The sequence below is a fragment of the Ochotona curzoniae genome, unplaced genomic scaffold, assembly GCF_017591425.1.
Source record: "Ochotona curzoniae isolate NIBS_2020 unplaced genomic scaffold, NIBS_Ocur_1.0 contig_3190, whole genome shotgun sequence".
Classification (NCBI taxonomy): Eukaryota; Metazoa; Chordata; class Mammalia; order Lagomorpha; family Ochotonidae; genus Ochotona; species Ochotona curzoniae.
In genome coordinates this window covers 3,626,630-3,650,902 of record NW_024465751.1, presented here as the reverse complement: position 1 = coordinate 3,650,902, position 24,273 = coordinate 3,626,630, and the positions used below count along the sequence as shown (strand labels likewise).

Below are 24,273 nucleotides of genomic sequence, written 5' to 3'. Positions count from 1 at the left end.
AGGGAGTTTAAAATACAACAGAGCCTGATGCGTCAAGCATTAGTCAGATAGCTTTAATAGTTATTTTTAAACATAAAAGTCTAAGTTTTGGATTACATTAGCTCATCCTCCTCCTGCAAACAGGGTTCTAGTTCCCTTTCTTGGTTATTGATTAAACAATTAATTTGGCAAATACTAGCAAACACAGGCTTCATAAATCTTGCATCTCTTCTGTGCTATATGCAGTTCTAGGCCCTGAGGACTTAACAAGATACAAATATGTGTGGCTTCTATCTTTATTAATATTTGGCCACGAACAATGCGGAGAAGTCAGAGGTGGTCTCACTACGATCTCTTTGTCTCACCTCTCCACCTTGCAGGGCCTTCTGTACCAGTGCACAGAGCAGTGACTTCTCATAGAACAGCAATTTAAAGACAACCTGCTTCCCATTGGATGGTGAAGCCACAGTAGACAAGCAGAAGTTGATCTCTTTTATCTTGATTCCCACACTCCTTCCTGAGATGGTCAAAATAGCCATTGTTCAAATTATGATTTCAAAGCAACCATTGTGAGATGCCAGGTAAGTGAGAAACAATGTAATACAACGATTATAAACTAAAACAGTACGACAGCCATGGTTTAAATATTGGCTTTGCCACTTAGTGGTGACTCTGGGCATTCCTGGCATATCTGGGTCTCAGTTTTGCTTATTTATAAAAGTCCTGATTAATAGTTTCTATCTTATTGATTTTGTGTGAGAGATGAGTAACAATTAAATGAATTGAAGATGCTCTGCATTTATGACAACACATTGTAAATTACTATGGAGTTTTGTCAATAAGGTAGATTTCTGTTCTAGAACTTGGTAGGAATGTGGAGGGGTCAGATCTGCCAGCAGAACTACAATGGATGGCTTCAAGTGCTGTGATACGGAATTTTTTTACTAAAAAAGTAAGTAACATTTGCCTGGATAGAGAAGAGGGGTAGAAAATGCTGTGAGAATAGAAGCAGATGCTATCTGTGCCGCATGCAAACCCTCTTACAGGATCCTCCTTTGTATTGCCACACTTTTTTTTTTTTTAAGAGAATTGAGCTGGATCTGTGGGAATCTCCCCACTAAAAGTGCCTAGGATGGTGTATACTTCCACAGGGCAGCCCACAACTTCCAGGTGTCCCAAAACCTGTCCCTCTTGCACCAATTACCCCAGTGTGAGGCAGTTGAGCTCCTGCAGGTCAGACTGAGGCTGAACTGAAGGTGAATCCACTTTTTTGCTTGGCTTCTCCCTAGTCTTTTTCTCAGTGAATCACTTGATTTCCACTTCAGGCTCTGCCCATTGGGCAGACACTGGTGGCCTTCTTCCAGAGGGCACAGAATGGGAAGGGCCACTCCGGTCAGGATTGCCCATGTAACGAGAGCAACATGAGCATTTCCCGTCACATTACGGATTCATCATCCCTGTGGAGCCCGCAGGGTGAAGCTGGCATCTGGAGTGTTTAGCTCTCGGACTCAGAGCTAAACTGCAGGATTTATTTGGCACTTTGAGTAGGAGGAAAAATGTCCTCATTAGTGTCCAATGACTCTGTGAAGCCACATAGTCTCCCAATCAGACCCTGGTTTTGCCATTTGCCAATTGTGTGACATTGAGTTACTCGGTCTGTCTTAGGCACTCTTTTAACATGAAACAGAGGAACAATAGCATATCTTTCAGATGATAACTGTGATAACTAGATTGCACGATACACATCTGTGCTTATAATGTGGTTTGAAATTCTATAATCACATAAAAATGACCAATCCCCCAATGAATAATACAATATCATGACCAAAAGATTTGCACTCATGCATGAAATTTTCTGAGGATTATCTTTACCTCATCGAAGTCAGCAATGATCTCATTCAGCAAGCGCAGGCACTCCACTCCCTGGTTATTCATTTCTGTCTGAGAGTAAAAGTCTGCAAATCCTGGGATAGAGGCGAACATCACTCCGACAGCATCATAGGATTGAGAGTAGAGTTCCTGGATAGGGAGACACCCAGAGAACCCCAGAGACCGGGATCAGGGTCAGACTCTACATGCATGTTCACACGCACAGGTGCCTGTCAAAGAACAGGAAGTGGGAGGCAGGACTCCCACACCGTGTTAACACATCAAACCTCAGGACGTTCCAGTTGCCATAACTAAGTGACTTAGACTGAGTGGCTTACAGCAACAGATGTGCCCTTCTTCCAGTTCTAGAGCAGCCCAAGATCAAGATGTTGGTAGACGTGGTTTTTGGTGAGGGCTCAGTCTCTGATTCTTTGATGGTGCTATCTTCAAGTGGTGTAAGCAGTGAAACAGTTCCCTGAGGCTGCTTTTATAAGGGTGCTGATCCCTTGGATGAGGGATTCACCTTCATGATCTAATTACCTCCCCAAAGGCCTCGATTTCAAATGCCAATGTTTTAGGAGATTAGCACGCCAGCATATGGATTTTGGAAGGACGGAAAGATTCAACTCACTGTACCATAATCACAACATTGCCAGCCTGTGCATTGAAACAAACAAACATTTTTGGCTACCAGCCTTTATTGGACCTGAGTTTTCACAGCCCATTCATTCATCCTTGGCTAGCTTCCTTTTCTATTCTCCTCAATACCTAGTACAAATTTTTACCACCCTTCTTAATTTAACCCTTCCCATTCTTCCTCTTAGATTACCTTATTGCCCACACTATTGAAAAGTGGCCCTTGGCCATGGCTCATCTCAACCTCAATCCACAGACGCCTACTCATGATGGTTTTCATTCTGATGTCTTTTCTTGGGTTTTTCTTTCTCCTGTTTGTACCTGAGCTCTTGATCCCCTTGTAATCTCTTCTATTGCCCCAATAATCCTTCTCTTACATATTTCCTTTTCTTGTTCTTTTTTCTTGCTCTTCTTCCTTCTTTTAACCTTGTCTTCTATGAAGAACAATTCTCCCCGGGGTCCTATAGAAACTTAAGTTAGTTTCTCCACCTCCTTTCCCCACACTCTCAATTTCCGTCACATCTCAGAATGAAATTAAATGAGTCAAGAAAGTGCCAGCCTGACAGTCAATGTGGGACAATCAATGCACACAGGTCTGTTTATCTCCTACTGGATATCTTTTCAGATTTCTCTATTGATCACTCTCAAGAGTTCTGTTCTCTTGAGTTTCTGGGCTTTAGAGACATGTGTTGTTTTCTTTATGCTCGGTCTCTTCAAATTGCCTCTTGCTTTGGCTTATCTTCCATCTTCGATCTTGCCCATTGCTATGGTTCTGTCCTTGACCCAACAAATGTATCAAATACTTACCTGGTCCATCTCATTCAGTGTCAGACTTTCTAACACACATATGCTATTGGCAGTTTCTACACTTCTGTCTTCAGGTCAATTCTCCTTGGGCTTCCAACTTCTCCGCCTCACTGTTCGCTGTCTTTACCCTCCTAAGCTTACAGAAGCTAGCAGCCCACCTCTCCAACTGCACCCACACATGAGCCTTCTTTCTCTAGCTCAGTGGGTGGTGCCAGAGCTGCCAAGTCAGCCACTTGAGGGATCTGTAGAGTCATTGTGACTTCCTTACCTCCGTTACATTCATATTCAGTAAATCACCAAGTGTTTCTAGCTTTTTCTCCTAGACACTTTCCCCTCCTCCAACCTTCCTACTTTCAGTGGACTCTTCCCATTCTCCTCCTCGCCCACTACTAAGAGAATCTCCTCCTGGGTTCCCCGACCCCAGACTGCCTCCTCAGGGAAGCCAGAGATATTCCATACACACAGTATTTGTGCCCTCTCCCCTTCCTGAGCTCTTTTAGTGTCTCACCCTGGCCAAGATAAAAGTCAAACAACGCAGCAGATGCTGTATTCACACCCATAATTTAAAAAAAAGATTTATTTTACTTTTATTGGAAAGTCAGATATGCAGAGAAAAAGAAAGACAGAGAGGAACATCTTCGGTCCAATGATTCACTCCCCAAGTGGCTGCAATGGCTGGAGTTGAGCCAATTCGAAGCCAGGATCCACGAGCTTTTTCTGGGTCTCCCACATGGGTGCAGGGTCCCAAGACTTTGATCCATTCTCTACTGCTTTCCCTCGTCACAAGCAGGGAGCTGTTTGGGAAGCAGGGCTTCCAGGATTAGAACTGGTACCGATATGCGATCCCAGCGTGTGCAAGGTGAGAACTTCAGCTACTGCACCGGGACCCACTTTTCTCCACGTTCTCACGGCCTGCAGTTCCTCAGGTTGGATCTTGTGCTCTTGCTAAGGCATTTGCGTTGTGTCCTTGCTGCAGCAGACACTGGAGGAGTCCTGTCTTTTTTCACTCTGGGGGGTGGGGGTCAATGGAGGTGCTTGTTTCCTTGCCAGAGTTTGTGTTAGGACACTAGAGGGCACTCTGCCCTTGTGAACAGTAGACTGGATGTGTAGGAAATCCAACTTGTGGGTAGATATTCTAGTACTGATACAAAGTCATAGATGACACCAGCTCCTTCACCTCAGCCCAGATGATTTTGGGTATCATTTCCTCAAGCTTCACAGTAGTATGATAAATTTCATGTCACAATTAGGTATATACTAGTAAAACACAATGAAAACAATTATATATACTATAGAGTTATAGTTAATTATTAATTCTTGCCCTAGTTGCCCACAGAAGTAATGGAATTAATAATATATCATTTATCTGTTGCTTTCTTTTCTGTTCTTCTACATACTCCTGTTTCTTGAGTTTATTTCCAAGTAAATTAATTGCACACAAATTCTTGTCTCAAACATCTAAATACTGAAATGTTTTGTTTCACAGTGCATGTTTTAATTTCTGTTATCTATTCTTTGATGGAACACTCTTTTTATGTCATTAATTTATCGTTTTTAACTGGCTTCACTTTTTGTTCTGTTGTTTCCTTTTCTAAACACTTGAGTCCTGATCTTCCATAATGTTTAGCAGACTGAGTTGAGAAGTTGAGCTGCATGCTATTGTAGTTCTCTGAGCTACTTTACAGAAGGCTCCTTGCCATCATCACTACTGTTCCAATGCTCATTTCTTCCATTAGGTGTGGACCCCAAGACCAAATGTATCTGGAGCTCATGTGAGCGCTACGAAAGCCTGAATTCAGACCTACTCTCTCTGCTCTTGGTTTGTAACGGGAACACTCTAACATGTTACCGTCATGTCGTGTGGTCCCTTTACCAGGCAGCAAACCAAAGAGGCTGGCCGATCTTGACCCTGGACCTCCAAAATTGTGAGCCAACTTATACTTTACTCTTATTATTATTAGAGGTAATATTTTTAAAGATCTATTTTTTATTACAAAGTCAGATATATAGAGAGGAGGAGAGACAGAGAAGAAGATCTTCCGTCGGATGATTCACTCCCCATGTGACTGCAACGGCTGGTACTGATCTGGAGCCAGGAGCCAGGAACTTCCTCCAGGTTTCCCACACGGGTGCAGGGTCCCAAGGTGTTGGGCTGTCCTCGACTGCCTTCCCAGGCCATGGATGGGAAGTGGAGCTGCCGGGATTAGAACTGGCACCCATATGGGATCCCGGCACATTCAAGGTGAGGACTTTAGCTGGTAGGCCACTGCACCGGGCTCTAGAGGTAGTATTTTATGATACAGTTCCATATGCTCTGGGATTTTTTGCCCCACACCAAATCTCCTCCCTCACCACTGATTTTCTTTATATTATTATAATAGCATAGTTCTTCATAAACAGTTGTAAATCTATCATTACAGGCACGGGCAATGGCAGAGAGTCCAGAATCTTATTGTCAAGATATATTTAACAGTTTCATTGGAGTCCATCTGGAAGTAGAGATGCATACTGCATTATATCCTCACATCTGAATATGACAGTCTCCAATATTTATTCCATTAAATGAGAAGTCACAAAACAAAATAAACGTCAGGAAGAAAAACAGAAATTTACTCTTTATACATTATTTGGCTCAAATATTTTGTTGCGTAATAAAAATACAATGCAGCAAGTAAAATGAATTTATTGGCCTCAGATGTAGAAGGGGATAAAAGTTTGCTGGTTTTGCCCCTTTTTGCACTAGGGTGTCCTGCTTGTCTATTTGCTTGTCCATCTGTTTTCATTAGTTCCACTAAGTGCTCTTATCCCTTTGTTTCTGTGGGTGGTGGGAGCTTCCTAGGACTATTGGTCCCAGGAGTCTTAATCATCACTTTGTTATCCATTGCTTCAGTTAAGGACCCAAGAGACAATCAAGGGCAGCTAAAAATCAAGAATACTCAGGGAAGGTTAATCTACACATGAAGGAAGAGCATAGGGGAACTCTAATAATTCTTTTAGGAACCTAGGACTAGCGGCAGTGGAGCTGTCACCCTGGCTGAACCGGATGAGACCAGGTCTAAGCAGTGAGTGAAGCTGACATTGGAGGCAGCTCCTTGGTGGCCTGTTTCTCTGACCTTCTGCCTAGCACTATTGCTGACCATCCTCAACTGGGGGAAGAGCCCATGGAAAGTGGTTGATGTAGGCGAGCCATCTCCCACCCCATGGCCATCGCAAAATAACAGGGAGAAGATGATAGAGAGATACAAAGAGGCACACAGGAGGGATCCTGCCCATCAACCTACACCTTTGCAGACAGTCCCTTCATTCAACTCACTCTAATCAACTGTTTTGAATGTGCCATCTGTTTCTTGCTATTTTGGCCTTAGAGAAGACAAAAACACTTTGCAAACTGGGAAGGGACTGCTGAATATAGAAACACTGTCATATTTTATTGCCATCTTTCTCTGGTTGGCAGGAGCTATCGGTTAGCACTCAATACAGCATCCTGAGCACAAGCATGCACCCACCTCTGCCCTCCATATGCCAGTGTAAACACTCCAATGTCTTCTTTGTCCAGGGACCAATGTCCCTTTTTGCCTTCTGTCTGGTCCCTGACCTACTTAGGACCATCTGAGTTCAGTCTTGTGTGTCTCACACCATGATGAACTCAGTCCCATAAAATACACCCCCGTTTTTGTCAGGATCCTTTTGAGAGCGCTTACAAAGCTACAATGAGCCATTAGATCTCCTAGGGCTTAAGTATAACCTGCTTGACACTGCCTGGCATGGACTTCCTGCTGGCTTTATTTGCAAGAAACTCTAGCTCAGTAGAGATAGCCACTATTCCAAACAAAGTTCAACAGAATAGCAGGAACTGCCTGAACCTTTGCGTGGCTGACAGAGCTGGAAGAATCTTGGGCAGGTTACATCTAGGGGTGAGTTTCCATCTACTGCTCTGTGTGTGGATGGTCTGTCTATATTGAGCTAGAGAAGGAAAACACACACACACACTGACTTTGGTGCTACCTGTACTTGGGTTTGAGTTTGAGTTAACCCATTCATAAGCCTCCACCAATTCAGTTCATTTTCTGTACCTTAGTCCCATCATCTACAAAATGAAGCTCACATTCTTTTCTGTTGAGCATCCAGAGAGTGAAATCCAAGCTTCCTCAATGCCCTTGAAGTCTAGCCACTCTACCCAAGACTCCTGTGCTCTATCCTTGAAATACTAAGGTGTTTCTGGTCTTCCTACTTGTTCATAGCTATTAATCTTTTCAGCAAGGTCACATCCCAAGGTCTTTGATCATTTGAATCTATCAGTCTTATTAATATGTAGGTCTTTGGAGAGTAACTACAACTACAGCTGCTTTACATGTGAGAAAACTGAGGCTTGGGCAGACGAACTGATGACCCTACTCACATAGCTGGCAGAACTGGGATTTGAACACAAGTTTCAACGGCTTAATTGCTTTATCCACTCCCAGCAGGTTACTTGGCCTTTCCTGGAGGATTATAAGAGGTGTTAGAGTTTGGAAGAGCTGAGGAGGGTCACTGAGCTTGCAGCAATGATGGCTATGGTAGCTTAGAAAGTGATTCTGTGGTCCCACCCCAACACACATGTTACATGTGGGAAGTCATTTGGCTTGTCAGTCAATGTTGCTGTCTTTGAGTTAGTGGGAGACCCATTTGACATAAACAAGTCAGTTGGAGTTTGCAGGTGCCAAGTGGCTCCCCAGGATAGCTGGCAGTCAGCCATGACCGTGAAGCGGTGGGGAAAGGTGGCACCTGTGGCACAGTTGTGGCCTTGTGAAACTCTGAGATAACCTTGGATTTTCAGAGGGCTATATCTTCATTCTGGTTTGTAGCAGAGACATGAAAAGTGACTGTCTTTTATAGATTGAGGGTGTGACATTGAGAATTCTTGTGGATTTCTGCGGTTCCAGACATGTCATCCTTCCTCAAGATACACTGCTGTCTTTCTCTTTATTATATACATATACCCCTAGTCTCACCTGACTACAGGGACCCCCTGGCTAGCAGCATGGTAAGGTGGAGAGGGGTAATTCAGAAGTAAGAAATTCAAGGGTCTGGATTCAAGTCATAACTGCCTATTCAAAGCGAGGCACTTTAGAAAAACTTTCAGAGGCCAGTGTTTCCTGAACCACGTGGGTCACACGGATCTTTCTCCAAACACTGTGGAGAAAGAGATGATTTTCAGCAATTGCCTATCTCAGCAGCTGTGTGAAGTAGGTGCACAGTAAGTGGTATTACATAATAATGTGGAAATTTAATACTTAAACGCATTCGGTGTCTAATCTTAGTCAAATGAGAACTGTTTAAATATCACTCTCAAATAGTCTGGACAGGGATTTTCTTAGAAATGTCGTAGAAGCTGTCACTTTTGTTGGCCTGGAGGGAAGCTGATGACCCGAGTCCTGGCGTGCTTCCTGGCTGACTTATTTCCCCTTAGGATGAAATGAGTATGTCTTTAATTCCCCTCAGTGGTTCTCAGCCCTCATAGTCTGGGTATTTTTATTAAAGGTATATTTTCTTTAATTTCTCCTTGGGCTTTCCCTCTGAGTTTCTGGCACTCCATCTTTCCCATCTGGTGGTCATGGCTTGTGCACATCAACCTTCTCTCTGTCAAGAAGCTCTTCAAACAATGCCTCTGACCCTAGGGAGCCTTGGGAACTGGCCTGAACTCCATCTGCTAAACAGGGTGGGTAATGCTTTGATTTGTATCTGAGAAATCCTCAAGGGCCTGCGTACATTAATAGATGCATTATTCAAGTGGCTGGTAACTCATCCTCTTGTTTTCTCTCTCCTGGGTTTTCTCTCTCCATGGCTTGGATAGGGAATGGATTTCATAGATCTCTCCTAATCCTAACTTTTAGGATTCAAATTCAAGGGCCACCAACTCAGACTGCTTAGGTATCTGAATGCATGACAGAATAGGCAAAGTATAGATGTGCAGAGGGCTGAGGTGTATCTAAATATGTCACATACACAAATTGAAACAAGTAAATCAGCCAAGACTGAAGGACCCGTCACAAGGTCATCCTAGATACAACTAAATAAAAGACACAATTAGATGAAACAAAGCCATTACTGCCTTGTGGTGTGCTCTAAATGTAGGGGTTGATATCCTTATGAGGGAAGACTGTAATTAGATGAAGGCAGACTTCGGAGTAACATGGACATAAGTCTACAAACTCCTGAGGAAATATTCTTCCTCAGGCCAACTCCAGGGAGCATGAGGCACCCCACACCTTGAGAAGTTCTTCAGGCATCATACCAACAAAAATATGTGTGAAAAAGAGTATCTCTGGGTATTTATTACATACTTGGCAGTTATAAGAAGGTATATCCATAGACAATTATGTATCAGTAGATATATACACACCCTTATTTACATGGGTATACACCTACTTTTATGTCTTATGAATATGTATAACATGCCATCTGCCATCTCCACCAATGCTTGTATAGCTCAGTGGTATTAAGTACATTCACGTTTTTCAACCATTACTATCTGAATTCCCTTCCTTCCAAAGGAGCAAGACTATGGCATTTGATGCACACATACCATTTATATAAAAATACTCATCCGTTGGTGAATTCTAGGGTAGTTTCTACCTTTTGGCTACTGTGACTAATGTTAGTACGTGTAAAATACACCTATGAGGGTTTTTCTTTTATTTTTAAAAAGTATATATCCAGTCCTAAACAAAACTTTAAAATTACAGTGGAGATATTATCCATTTTATAGTTGATAAGCCTGGTGGAAGCCATATACAAATTTCATGGGGTTAGCCAGTTTGGGCTGCCTGGTACTAATGGGGTAGGCTCTTCTCCGTTCTCTTGTACACAATGAAGATGGTGGAGTGCCCCAGAGCATGAAACCAATGTTGCCACAGGACAACACCCACCACCCGCCCTTCCCATTGTTAGAGAAGCCCAGCTCACCTCATTGTCTCTGTCTTTCTCCAGGAAGTGTCGGGCCACGTGGCTGGGTAAGATGTTCCGGAGCATGTTCTCATTGTGTTCCCTCAGCTCTTTCATCTCATTGATCTCCTCTTTGGCTTGCACTCGCCAGAGGAAGTCTAAGCGGGCCGTGTACTCCAGCTGCAGTGAAGAGGAAGAGAAAAAAACCTACAAGCTCCTGGAGGATGCAGTCTGCAGCACCAAAGTCTGAGGGGGTGGGAAGGCTTCTCTGGAACGCTTCACACCTGAGCTGCAGCCTGATGAAAGCACCATGGGAGGCAGTATGCTTGCAGCCGACAGTCGGAGCACGACCACATTCAGAGGGATGTGCCCCAGCCCACCCGAGGTTGCTGCGCCTGTGATTTTATGACAGGCTGTGTGATTATCTGACACCACCTGTTTTCTCTACTAAATGGTAGGTGGCATGCAGTCAGGGACTCTCTGACATTGTACTCTTACTGTTACGGTTGAATGTTTGTGTCTTCTTCAAATTTCTATATTGAAGCCCTAATTCCCAATGTGGCTTTGAGATGGGATCTCTAGGAAGTAATAAGGATTGAATGAGATCATAAACGCATGTCCTGCAAGATGAGATTTTGTTTTGTTTTCTCTTCATGTGTGTCTGCCACTCAAGACCATGTAAAGACCCAGCAAGGCAGTGACTGTCTGCTAATAAGAGAGTCCTCATCAGAAACAAAGCCCTATTGGACCTTGCTCTGTACATTCAGTCTCCAGAACTGTAAGAAAATAAGTTTCCGTTGTTCAGTCACCTGGTGTATGGTGCCTGGTTTCAGTATCCAGAACGTACTTATATGAAAGACAGAGACACAGAGATCCATATGCCCACAATAGCTAGGGCTTGGCCAGGCTGGAACTTAGAGCCTGGAACTCCATCCATGTCTCCCATCCATGTCTCTGTTGGTATTAGAATCAAGAACTTGAACCATAACCTTCTGTGTGCCAAAGTGCATGTAGGCAAGAAGTTTGATTAGAAGTGGAGGCGCCATGACCTGCACCAGGTCTCCAGTATGAGAGACAGGTGTACCAAGTGGCACCCTAGCCACTGTGCCAAAGGCTTGTTCCTAACATTATTTGGTGGCACATTGCTGAAGAGAAACATCCTCAGGATAAAAAAGCTCAACCATCATGTTAAAACAGCTTACACTAATCATATTGTAGGCAGTTACACTTGCATTTATTATTCACAAACAATTCTAAACTGTACGTAAAGGTGAATGAGGCACTTTACTGGGTGTCATGAAAAGTTAGAATTTCTGGGAAGAGTAGAAGAAACTGCAGGCAGCCTATTAAACAACCCCTACTCTTTACAAATGGCTAAAGGTTAGGTGCAAATTTCACAATGAACCTTTGGTTTTACTCAAGACATGGAGACAAACAACCAGAGCTTCCTTCCAAGGGTTCTACCTGCAAATGCCTGCAATGGCTGGGATTGAGTGAGACTGAAGCCAGGAGCTGAAAACCCAACTTTCCATGTGAGTGGCAGGATCCCCACCGTTTGAGACAAGACTGCTTCCCCTAGTGGTCCACATTATCAGAAAGTTTCAGACAAGCGCCAGAGCCTGGAATTCAATCCAGGTGCTTTTTTATTCTTTTATTTTTTTTTAAGATTTATTTGCAATTTTGAGTTACACAAAGAGAGGGGGAGATTGGTAGATAAGTAGATAGATAGATACAGATATCTTCCATCTATTGGTTCATTCTCCAGATGGCCGAAATGGCTAGTGCCAGGAGCCAGGAGCTTCTGTCCAGTGTCTCCCACATGGTGACAGGAGTCCAGATACTTGGAACATCCTCTATTGTTTTCCCCAGGACATTAACAGGGAGTTGAATTGAAAGTGGAGCAGTGGGGAAATGAGCCAGTGCCCATTTGGGATGCCAATGTTGCAGGGGGTAGCCTCATCTGCTATATCAAAGTGCCCTAACAACCCAGGTGCTTCAATGTGGAATGTGGGTTTCCTTACTGTTGGCTTATCTTCCAGGCCAGAAACCCACCCCAAGAGTGGTATTTTTTAAAACAATTTTTTTTTTCAGCATTTGCTCAGAAATCATGAACTACACTGGAATGTAACCCCTTTTCATTTTTTTTTCCAAAATACTGAGGGACTGTCTATTTGAAAAAAAAAAAACCTGCTACAAAGGAAACTAATACATATGTAGGTGCTTTAAAAAGCTCACCAAAAATTGAATTAAAAATGGTTATTCTGGTGTAAGTCTCTAAAATCCATGCAAATCTAAAATGTATATTTTGTTAATTTTCTGCAGTCTTTTCAAAGACCCTCACATACATGAGTTTCAAAAACTTTTTCACCAAAATCAATTTACTTTCATATTTCATTTCCTCGCAAATCTTTTGTGGACCCTTGCTTCTATATTTTGTGCCAGTCTTTTCATTTGATGCTAGCCAGTATTGACTGAGCTTTTGTCTCAGCACAATAAGGTGGGCACTTTAATGGCCCCTTTTCAAAGGCAGGGAAACGGAGGCACAGTAGGTGAACCCAATCTCCTAGGAGCTCACAAAAAGAGCTTGTTTTCAATAGAGGGCGTTTTGACTCCAAGTAGTGACTCTTGTACAAATGAATGATCTCATTCATCTATTCTTCAACCCTCAGATGCTTGTTGTTTCATACAGATAAGGAAATGACAGACCAGAGAGGCTGTCTCACCCATTCTCGATGTGGCACTGTTGGTACTCAAGCACGACCATTTGCTTCCAAGGCCTCTTGTTCCTAGTGTGTCTTTATCAGACCTACAAGGAGGTAACTGGAGATACAGGCTCACTGATTTCTGTCCTCACATGCTGGTGTGGCTTCCTCTGCTCTAAATGGAGATGGCTAGGCGCAGCCCCAAGCTCCCGGGCTGTGAATGAATCAGGCACGAGGTTGGAGGCTCTCCTTGTCCAACCTTCAGAATATTCACCTGCCTCAAAGGAGGAGGAAGTGTTTGGCATATAACTTTCACATATGTGCAAAATAAAATCTCCCAATTATTTTGTTACATAACCACCCCCATCACTCTGGAGATGCATAATTACACATCCTCCCATTGGATGCTTTAGCAGCCACCAGTGGGCATTATTCAGTTTTTGTTAAAAATAGAGGACCTCTGAGTCACAGTGAAGCAGGTAGCAAGCTCAGGAGTGGGCAGGTTTGATGTGGAATGATCAAGACCCTGGAGGACGCTATAGATAGAAGACACCTGAAGTGACGCAGTCCTGCAGAAGGCTGCCCTCACACAGGGTGGCGGTGGCGGTGTGCCAGACAGGAGCAAACCAGGAGTCAGCCTGTGCACTCCATTGCAGCCTGGCTTTTCCTGCTCACGTTATGTCCTCAGGGAACTTGAGTCTCTGCTCTTGCCTTGGGACCAGATGGATAGTACTTATTTTCCTATTGCTGTCATGGACAGCAAATAAAATATTAACAGCTAAACTGTCTTTGAGTACTTATTATAGATGTGAACTACTGGGATAACGAAGAACATATTTTCATATGATAGCATGGGTTCTGTGAAGAACTTGGTAACCGTATGCTGATCTTACAGGAGGGGAAACTGAGACAGAAAGATGAGTAAATTGAGGATGGTTACATATTTGACTAAGAGGCAGAGTTGAAGTCTGAATATTATCTACTCAATAACAAAGCCTGCACCTATAACTGCTACTGTTATGCAACGTGACTATGAATTTCCAAGGCAGCTGAAGTTAGAAATGGAAGGCAACAATATCAGATGTCACTTAATCCCGTAGCTCACACTATCAGTAAGCATGTACATGCTCCCACTTGCATATAATCTAACATAATTGGGCTATCTGCTTTCTCAGGACAAAAGGGGATGAGCCTAAACTGAATCAGAGTATCAGAAGCATTCCCTTGTAGAAAGGAGTCACTATTGGCTCAAAGTAATTCTTCAAGGTGACGGGAGACAAAAATATCCTTCTTATAACAGAAAGAAGACCCTCACCCTGAACTTGTCTTCTCAGATATTTTCCGACATTTCTCACTTGTCAAACTTAACCGTGTGTGATGAAGTGAGCATATTATGACTTTCTGCAGGACTGGCTTGTCTGCTGCTGTTGTCATAGCCTCCTCGAGGGCTGTCATCCACTTCTCAGACTGAGGAAACCACCAAGACATAGCATACGCTCAAAGTAAACCAGAGGTCTTTCTGGAATGGCTACAGTTTGATAATTGGCTGGTTCATAGATTGTAAATTCAGCTAACTGTGAGAGTAAGTCAAAGTCATGATACAGGACTGACTGTGTTGGGCCAGGGTGTTGAAACTCGCTCTTTATTCTGCTTCGGACTAGTGAAGCGGAAAATGCTGGGCTCTGAAGACAGATTTGGATTTGGATTCTAGTTCTCAAATTCATTAGCTTAGCAGCCTATCCTCACCTGAGCAGTGGACTGTTGGCATTCCCACTTCAGGTTGTTGATAAGGTTGAATGAGCCAGCTGAAGGGAAGCACCAGGAGCAATCACTCAGTATTAACTCTCCACTTCCCCCTTTGCCAAATTTCTGTGCTAATCACGTTTTCTTGACTAGATTTTGCCAATCCCCTGTTGCAAAACAACTTCATATGTGTATCTCTCCAGTTTCCAGGGATTTTTGGCTGTTGTATTCTTAGTTTTCCTGGATTTGTTGCTTCACTGTTCCCACGGTGATTTCCCAGGGATAAGCTTCCATTTCTGCTATGGGTGACAATCTTATTTTGTTTTTCTCCTCCTCTGGTTTTTCTTTTTGCAATGCATGAAGACAAGAAACAGCTGGATTGGGAGCCAGAGTGCAGCAGGGCGGCTGGCCAGACCTACTTCCTCTTTAGAAATGAAAATCTCAGGTGACAGGTGTTCGTGGGTCAGAGTCCACCTGAGGTATTCCTACTGGTCTGTGAAAGCTTGTGACACCCCTTGGATGAAGTATTCCATGATGCTCCCATCATGGGGACAATGAAGTCTGAGGAATGTGTGGTCTACACATGGCAGCTTTATCAGGATACAACCTCCTTCAGGCCCTTTATCTAATTAGGACAAATCAGTAGTGAAGCCTACCTTAGACAAATGTAAGGCAGCACATTAAATGTTGTGCTTGATAATCTCAAATGAGCCCTTAACACAGCCCTACTTAGATAATCCTATTTTACTTCAGAGTTGAGTAAAGTAAGGTTCGGCGAGAGAAACAGCTTTCTCAAGTCCACACACTGAAGCGAAGATGTGACAGGAGAGCCCCCCAGACGATCATTCGGATGCTGGCCTGCCTTAGTCACACCTTGTACGGTTACTGTTCTGTCCAGGTAGCAGAACTGAGACAACTTTGTCTCAGCCAGGACAAAAGTCTTTTGGGAAGAGATGTGCCTAAAGAAAATTGAGGCTGTGTTGTTTAATAAACCGTTTCCAGTTCCTTTTTTATTAGGTGGTCTTTTTTTTTTTTTTATAAATTGATCAAACAGCTACCAGTCATTTGAGACAAAGAACAGTGTGAACTTTTGCTGGACCTTTTTATGGCAATAGTTAGCCAAGGGTATACAGAACAAAGTGTCACATTACCTGCTGTCCATGGTAGAACACAGCAAGGAGGAACATGGCCATTAGCAGCAGTGACGCCTCTTTGGTTCCCAGGAAATCTCTGCAGAAAGAAAAAATGCAGGATGGTGCATGGTTCTAATAATCACAAAAGGACTTCAAGGACGAACATTACACAGCAGAAGTATAGAAAGGAGTGGAGCAAAAAGAAAAAAAATGCTTTCTGAGCATCTACTTTGTGACAGGAGCTGCTAGAGGGTTTGTGCCTTGGCTATTTCAGGAATCAGTTGATTTCCAAGAGTATATTACTGGGGCAAACCTGGTGAAAGATATTTTGAAGTTTAATGTCTGTCTAAATAATATGCTCACCTTAAAAACAATGTCTTCAGAGAGAGAGAGGAAAAGGAGAGAGAAAGAGAGAGAGAGAGAGAGAGAAAACAGTAGTGTTCTCATCTACTGTTTCATTCCCCAAATGCTTGCATCTGGGCCAGGTCAAAGCAAGGTTCAGGGAATTAATTCATGATTCCCTTAGGAGTAACAGAAGCCCATTTACTTGAGCCATCAGCCATCAGCCATCAGTTGCTAAATCCCAAGGTCTGCATTGACAGGAGGCTGGAGTCAGGGGCTGGAGCTGGGAGCTGAGTCCAGGCATCTTAAGCAGTATCTTAGCTGGTAGGGTAAACATGTGACCTCTTCGCTGTCTTGCTAGATGCATTACTCTATTTAAGAGACCAACATGCAGTGTCTGTTGGCTGTATGTGTTCTAATTGATTCTGTGAATTGGACCCTGTTTCACTTGTTATAGTAATTCTTTTAATCTTTATATCAGTTCTACGATTTGGGGGACTTATGTTACCCCTATTCTTAGGTATTTTAATGTCTTTTTTCCTTTGTGTCATCTCTTCCTAGAGAAATAATCTCCCTCTCTCAGTTCACAGCAGGAGAGCACATGTTGAAGCATTGCTGACAGGGGTTGCCTTGGATCACCAGAAGGTCCTGGTGAAGACACTCAGTGGCAAGGGGGAAATGTACACACCAGTAGGACTACCAGTTGCCACAATAATCAGAGAAAGGTGGTAGCATCTGTGGCTGGATTTTGAATGTTTTCTTTCATTGTATCACAAAATGGAGCCTTTCTCAGAACACAACACAAAAGGGTGAAAGAAGAAATCTTGGACTTTAAATATATAGATGTGTTTATTTATTTATTTATTATTATTTTTTTAAGAGGGGTGTGCAGAGAAATCCCCGATACCCCAGTGAGGCGTAACTAATCTTTGTGTCCCACCTAGTGAGGTATGAGTGAATCCACGCTGACCATTTCCTGTCTGATTCTAATAAATAAATAAATTAATTAATTAAGAAAATGTTCTGTACCTAAACTGATGACACATGTCTTGCTAGAGTTATAAGCCAGTTCAGACCACCTGAAAAACAACCAAGTTCAGCAAAATCATGCTTCAACACTATAAACAGCTAAATACTAAAATGAAAATAGAGACGAGACAGCTGAATAGTAATCTATAGCCATTTTGGGGTGTATAGAACCCGGTTGACTATAAACCAAAATTGAAATGTCTATGAAGAAGTCACAGGATGTAGTTAAGAACCCATTTTCCTATTGACATATTGTTAATCAATACCGTGTCAATTAATGCCATAATGTTGTAAATTGTTGTTGATGTTATGTTGGGGCTTTTAATTGATTGGGATGATACTTCGCTGGCTTTGCCTTCAGACCAGAGATGGTCTCACCAAGAAATTGTTGAACTCACTAGGATAATAAGATGCTGGACTTTATGCTTGGTAAATACTTCCAATGAAAGAACCTCAACTGAATTTGAACTGTGGTAATGCAACAAGGTGGAGAAATCCACCATGGGGAGAGGGTTCAGGGAGGGGTGGGGGGAATCCCAGTGCCTATAACATTGTGTCACATAATGCAATAAAATTAATAATAATAAAAATATATAGATGTGGTTGAAATGAGTAAATATACATTCGACAGACTGTCACTAAGGAAGAAAACTCATTATACGATTCTCAAGAACAAATCACCTGAAGATGTCATGACATACTTCACCTCACCTCATCTGTGTCTCATCTGCCCAGGTTACTCTGTCTCACGCCATGACCCCAACCCATTCACCCAGGTGCTCCAGTACAAAGCACAACCAAGACCTGGTCAGTTCTCACTCTCATTCCCTACTCAATTTATACCCATACACTGTCCTCTCTACCTCCAAATATACTCTCAGTCCATTCACTTCTCTCCATAGTTACCACCACCACCTCAGTACAGATGTTATGGTAATCAGTAGACTCCTAGTGCTATCCACTGTAAACGACTTCAGGATTTTCTTATTGTTAAAAGCAGGTGAGTCTGTATTCTTGCTTCATCCTCTCCCAAATGTAAGTACTTATATCTTCACAACTCACTAGAAGTAACTTTTATATGGTCATTACGAATGAGCTGCAATTACCATAGGGAGTAGTAGACTGAGCAACAAGCTGGTCACACTAACATTCAGCTTTTCCACTTGTATTTCGTTGTATAGTAATAGAACTGGCATAGTGATCAGGGAAACTGGGTCATGAGGCCAGCTTTTCACTGGCATTATGCAATAAAGAACCTTACGGAAAAACTTAGTCAAGTTCACCATGATAGAGCCAGGAATTAGAAATGGAAGCATGAATCTGTTGTATATGTTTAGGGACCAAAAATGTTGTATATATGGGGACCAAGAAGTTTAAAGAACTTTGTAGGCTGAAGCAAGATCCAAATTTGTGAATTTCAAGTTCTATGAGATTTTTTCTTGGAGTTGAGATGCTATGAATAGATGGTACTCATTATTATGTTTCTTCTGGATTGCATGAGAAGAGAACATCATTATTGAGCATCTACAGTGTGCCAGAAATACTCTAGGATACAGAGGCGAAGAACGCAAATAGTTTTGTTTTCATAGTCCAGTGAGAAAAAGAATCCAACATGCACATAATTTTATAATGTGATATACCTCACAAAAAGGATCTACTCTGTTGCTATACAAATGCATGAGAAGTTAAAGCAAGCATGGCTAAGTGTTCAAAGGAAACTTAAAAGGTGATAAAACTTCAGCAAGAAACAGTGGGATGGGACTTTCACGTGGAGGGGCCTGTCTTGCTTTGCTAGCTAGTCAGGTTAAGTGTCTGGTGCAGGCAGGGCTAATAAATTCATGTCATATTTTATGTTTGGATCACATGCAGACTGAAGAAAATACTGCTTGGTTCTCCTGGAGTTGTCCAACGTGAGTGTTGAAGTGAAGAAATGGTGAACCACATGTGGTTATGACAACATTTTGGGGGGCCGTGGGGATGAAATTCCTTACATCCAATTACTCTTTCATGGTCACCATTGTATTATAGGCATGTAGTAATACCACCATTTGTTTCCTTAGTGTGATTTAATTCTCTAGCTTCTGAAGTTTGTGGAGACATGAAAAAAGGAGCAAAGATACGATTGCTGGATTTTGTGTGGGCTAAAGCTTCAGGCTCAGCTTCGTTGTTGACCAGTTATCTGACCATGTAAAAGACGTGTAACATCTTTAAATCTGTTTGCCTACCTGTGAGTGACTAATATCATTATCTGCAGAAATGTGAGGATTAAGAGGGTAAATCATGGTCATGTACTTGACCTGCGAAGCCCCTAGCACCTCCTCTTACAGATGGTGCTGTTCTCAATGATCACTCATTCACATTGTTTGAGTGGGTTGAGTTGAGTTGAGTTCTATGTTTAGCTCTTTTTGGATATGCCCCAGACTCCTGCTCTTCTTGGCACTTACAATTTCCTTTTTCTTTGTGATGCAGCAGATTTTCTTGAAGCCCAACAATGTATCACTTGAAACACATTTCTCAAGAGCAAACATAATGCCTCTTGAATCACTTTGAAAGCAGCCATTGACCAAAAATAACGATGACTAGACCAAACTCAGAAGGAGAAGCAAAGGAAAATTGTGAATGATAGCTGAATTGTTAGTTGTATTTCGATGGAAAAAATAGCTTGAGTAGAGATTACAAAATTAACACAGTCAGCCACTCTAATAAACATTCAAAAGAAATTGTGATTTGAATAGAGAGGCTTTTTCCTTTTTGCAACTTCTATGATTGTTTTAAAGAATTTATGAAAAGAGTTAAGTGGCTGAAATATGTACCAAATTATAATACATTGCTTGATTTTTGCGTGTATTTAAAAACAGAGCCTTCTGAATCGATCTATTTGGTCTGATAAAGTGCTAAATTAATACTACCATTATCCTATGCTAATAGACAAGGGCATTCTTAAATGAAAACTCATGTACAAGATGTAATTCTCTAAATAAGATTAGGGATAACTTTATTTATTGTATAATAAAAGATAACGTTTGAATGTTACTGAATACAGAAATGCTCATGCTAATTGTCATGAAGTTGGAATCTAATGAAAATTCACAAGAAAATAAAAATGATTCTTAACAATAGAAAACAATAGATAATACCTTGGAGCAACCAAATGCAATTTTCTTTTTCCCTGTGCACAAATGTATTTACAAATTTAGAAGCACATGGTTCAGAGCATTTTGGTAGCTATCTTTCCATTTAGGACAGAGTAGAAAAACAATCTCATATAGTTAAATATTTCATAGTATGTACTTGGTAAATATAGTCCATTCTGCATTATGCATACCACACATAATGTATTCTTTGCAAGCCTTTTATTTCGTGGGTGGTAGTCTGAGGTCCCAGGAGAAGACTTCTCAAGGACAAATTGGCAATTTTGACAGAGGAACATGAGAACGCACATCTTAGGCACCTTACTCAGAAATTTCACTATTGTGAATTCTCCTCCCAAAATATAATGTAATTGTCCAATCCCATTTATGCTACTAAAATATCAAATTCAAATTTTAATTTATCTTTTATTCTGTTATCTACTGAAGACTGTGTTTATTAATTAATGCCATATTTGTAATAACCACTTTACATGTAGTGCCTACTTTGTTGCATCAACAATCAAGATGCTGCTAACTCTGTTTTAGAAAAGGAGAAACGGAGCCTTAGATGTGAAATAATTATTCCAGTGCACAGAACCAGTTACCAATTCAGAACTCATTAATGTCTTTTCCATTCCTATAATGTCCTCTTACATGCACATATTTATAATTGCTTGCCCTTAAACTCCCTAAGGGTAGATACAGTCATGTATGGCCTAACGGCAGCAGTTTGCTCTGAGAACTATATCAATAGGTGACTTCAGACTGTGAAAACATTACAGAACTTACTTAAAACAGTGTTTTTTTTTTCATTATAATGTGATTTAATCTTAAGGGACCCCTAATATACATACAGTCCAATGTTGGCATTATTACATAGCACAAGATTATGATGTTTTACTAATATATTACTCTTCAGAGCCTAGCAACAGCAGTGTTTATTAAATAGAGATGGATTGATGGTTGACACCTATGATATTTTATGATAATGTTTGGGTTATTCCCAGGTTTTCCTTCCTTCTCTACAGTGTGATCTCTCTTGTGAATGAATGCAATAGCCAGAACCTGCTCCATGACTCACGAGGGTCAGTGAAAAAAAATGAAAAGATACAAAATGCCTGGGAGAAAACCGTTATTACTTTCAATATAATTAAAGGGCTTTAGTACAATGGGCAAGTTATGCGTGCATTCCACCTAGTCTTTCTTTATCTTGTCCCATTCCGATTCTTCTTCTTTTTAAAATCAAATAACGTTGCTTCAAAATATCCCTACTCTTGTTTGGTTAAAGCCCTTCTGTTAATATCAGAGTTTCCATGATGCTTAATGAGGCCTTCATGCTCTCATAGCTATGCCAGTCTTGCTATTCTTCCACTCTTTATACCATATATTAAAATTTGATCCATATACCATAGTCTTCCAACCCTTATAATGGACCCTATAAACTAGCCCCTCTTGGGATGTTGGAGAAGAGGCAAAGCAGTACATAATGGGGAAAGATCATGAGATTGAGCACGATCTGAAATTTCTGGGAAGGATTGATGTGCTAAATCACAGACAGCAGAAGCAGGTTTGCAGGACTTGATAGAAAGAGCTGAGTAACAGATCCTAATTCTGCATCTGCAGCACTGAAGTAAAAAATGCACCATTGCTGAAGATGATGAGTGGGAAATTTGCTCAAGCTTGAGTAAAACTGTGCCCTATGTCTTGTTATCATATTTTTCCTTGAGTAACCAAGACTGATGAGGTGACCTGGGCCAGGAGAAGCATTGTCCTGAGGAAGCTCCTTGTTAAAGATCAGGATATGAGGCATAAATTAATCTCCGATGACCCTTATAAACTGCTGAGGCATTTCATGATGGCAATGCTCTAACCATCTTTGGAAAATGTTGCTAATACTGTTGCTCTGTGCCTTGCCTCTGCTGATTTTGTTTTATGTTCTTAGCTGAGCAGATCTTGACTGGTTTTCTTTGTTGACGCCCACATCTAGTGTTCCTGTCTATATGACTCGCTATTGGTATTGGTCAGCATATATTGTCCAACATATTGTTCAGCATATGATTATATAGTGGGTTTCCTTGAGACCCTAGTAAACCACTGTGTGGATGGACACCATCTGAAATACTACACATCCAGGATCGCCCATCCCCAGTTCTAAACACAACAAACTTGGAGAGTTCCTAAGGTTATTTTTGCTGTGATTAATAGCCATATATAAATAAATACAAGGGAATTGGACGTAATTCAATGAAAAGTACTCTGACCACAAATGACATTAAGACCTGCAATCCATAGCTAGCTTTTTCACTTATAAGTAGTAATCAATAATTTCCCTGCTGTAAAAGGAAATCAAAGATAGGGAAAGGCTGGTAGGTATAGACTAATATATAATTATACAGAAGAAAACAATTCTTATTGCAGTATGGTGACTATAGGCAACAATGCATACTATGTATTTCAAAAAATCTACAGCAAAGGATTTTGAATATCTTCATCACAAAGAAATAATAAATGCTTACCCTGAGTTGAGCTTTACCCATTTACATGGTACCCTATAAACGCCGGATATTTTTATAAGCCAATTGAAAAAGAGAAAAAAAAATAAAAAAAAACCCTGAAACCAAGACTATCTGTCTTTGAAAAGCTGATGAAGCCACTGTCTATGATGTCAGCGTATCATGCTGTTGTACTTCTGACCCAGCTCGCTGCTAACCTGCTGACACAGTAGATGATGGCCCACAGGCTCAGGTCCCTGCACTCAAGTGGGAGACCTGGATTTCAGCCTGGCCCAAGTCAAGGCCACTGCAGTAATTTGGGAAATGAACTAGCACATGGAACTTATCTCTGTTCCTCCCTCTCTATATGTAATTTTACTGTTCAATCCAATCTAAAAAAATGATAGAAACTTATCATGGCACTAAATGAAATGATGAGTTCTAAAGAGATATGGGGACTCTTAAACCTTGTGCATAAGTGAAGAAGAATTGTTATAAAGATTATCAATCTTGACAATTCTAGTTATTTTCTAGGATGGAGCATTTCTAAAGATGGATATTTCTAAGAGAATGAATAAAAGGGACTTAAACTTATCGATAAGTTAGTCTCCCTTTCCATGTGTCTTCTACAATCTGTCAACATCAATTTTCTTTGGTTCCATCCAGATAACTTTAGGTGTCCGATTTTTCTTGAAATCATTCACTCAATTCATTATGGTATATGAAAGTCTTGTAACACATCTTATATCTTAAAGGTTTTTAATACCAAAAATTTTTGATGAGTGTTATAAAGATAATTTTGGTAACTATGGGTTACCTGTAGCCTGGAAATCTCTGAGAGGCTATTTATACTATTGTGCCTACAGGTACCAAAATGAAGAAACGGCAGTGTCAAAAAATAAGGCATACTGATGTATGTGTGTGTATGCGTATGTTTGTGTGGTGGGGGTGGATGTGAGGGTGGGTTGGGGGATTGGAAAGTCAAGAATAGCTGATATAAAATGAAAGGCAAAGAGATACTAGTCGCTTTTGTAAGCACCTACTTTGTAGCAAGGTGCAAGTTAGATCTTGAAAGATTTTCATTTTTGAATTAGAATAAATGTCCTTTAAGTTCTACAAAGAAAGAAGTAGCTGAAAACTATCATTGCCACTTCCAAAATACAGAGTGGAGGTAAAAAGACAGTCCTCCAGCACTATCACTGACAAGCTGGATTAGTAAACACTGGTCTCAGCATTGTTTAGGCTCTTAGTAAACATATTTCATTGCCTTCCTAAATGAAGAATGTGGCCACTAATGGTTAGAAAAAAGAGAATCTGATTCTAGATTTTCTAACCTCAACTATAATGCATTAATGTATTCTAGTACAAGAGAACGTCAACAAATTCATGGAAAATGCATTTAATGAAATAAAACCATGCATGGTATTCAGAAAAAAAAAGTTGTACTCAAATTTAATTTTAATTAGAATTTCTGTGAACCCTTTGG

The 24,273-nt window shown here is 41.2% G+C and overlaps 1 protein-coding gene across 4 annotated transcripts in view; it reads right to left on the bottom strand.

Moving 5' to 3' along the window:
* The window catches only part of ADCY8 (adenylate cyclase 8), a 216,540-nt gene that overhangs the window by 8,228 nt on the left and 184,039 nt on the right, over positions 1-24,273 (bottom strand). For all 4 annotated transcript variants that reach the window (XM_040979449.1, XM_040979450.1, XM_040979452.1 and 1 more), the window contains 3 exons: positions 15,812-15,890; positions 10,237-10,395; positions 1,852-1,998 (listed from right to left, as the gene is read on the bottom strand). In XM_040979449.1, the coding sequence (XP_040835383.1) occupies positions 1,852-1,998; positions 10,237-10,395; positions 15,812-15,890 (385 nt within the window). The remainder of the gene's footprint in view (positions 1-1,851; positions 1,999-10,236; positions 10,396-15,811; positions 15,891-24,273) is intronic.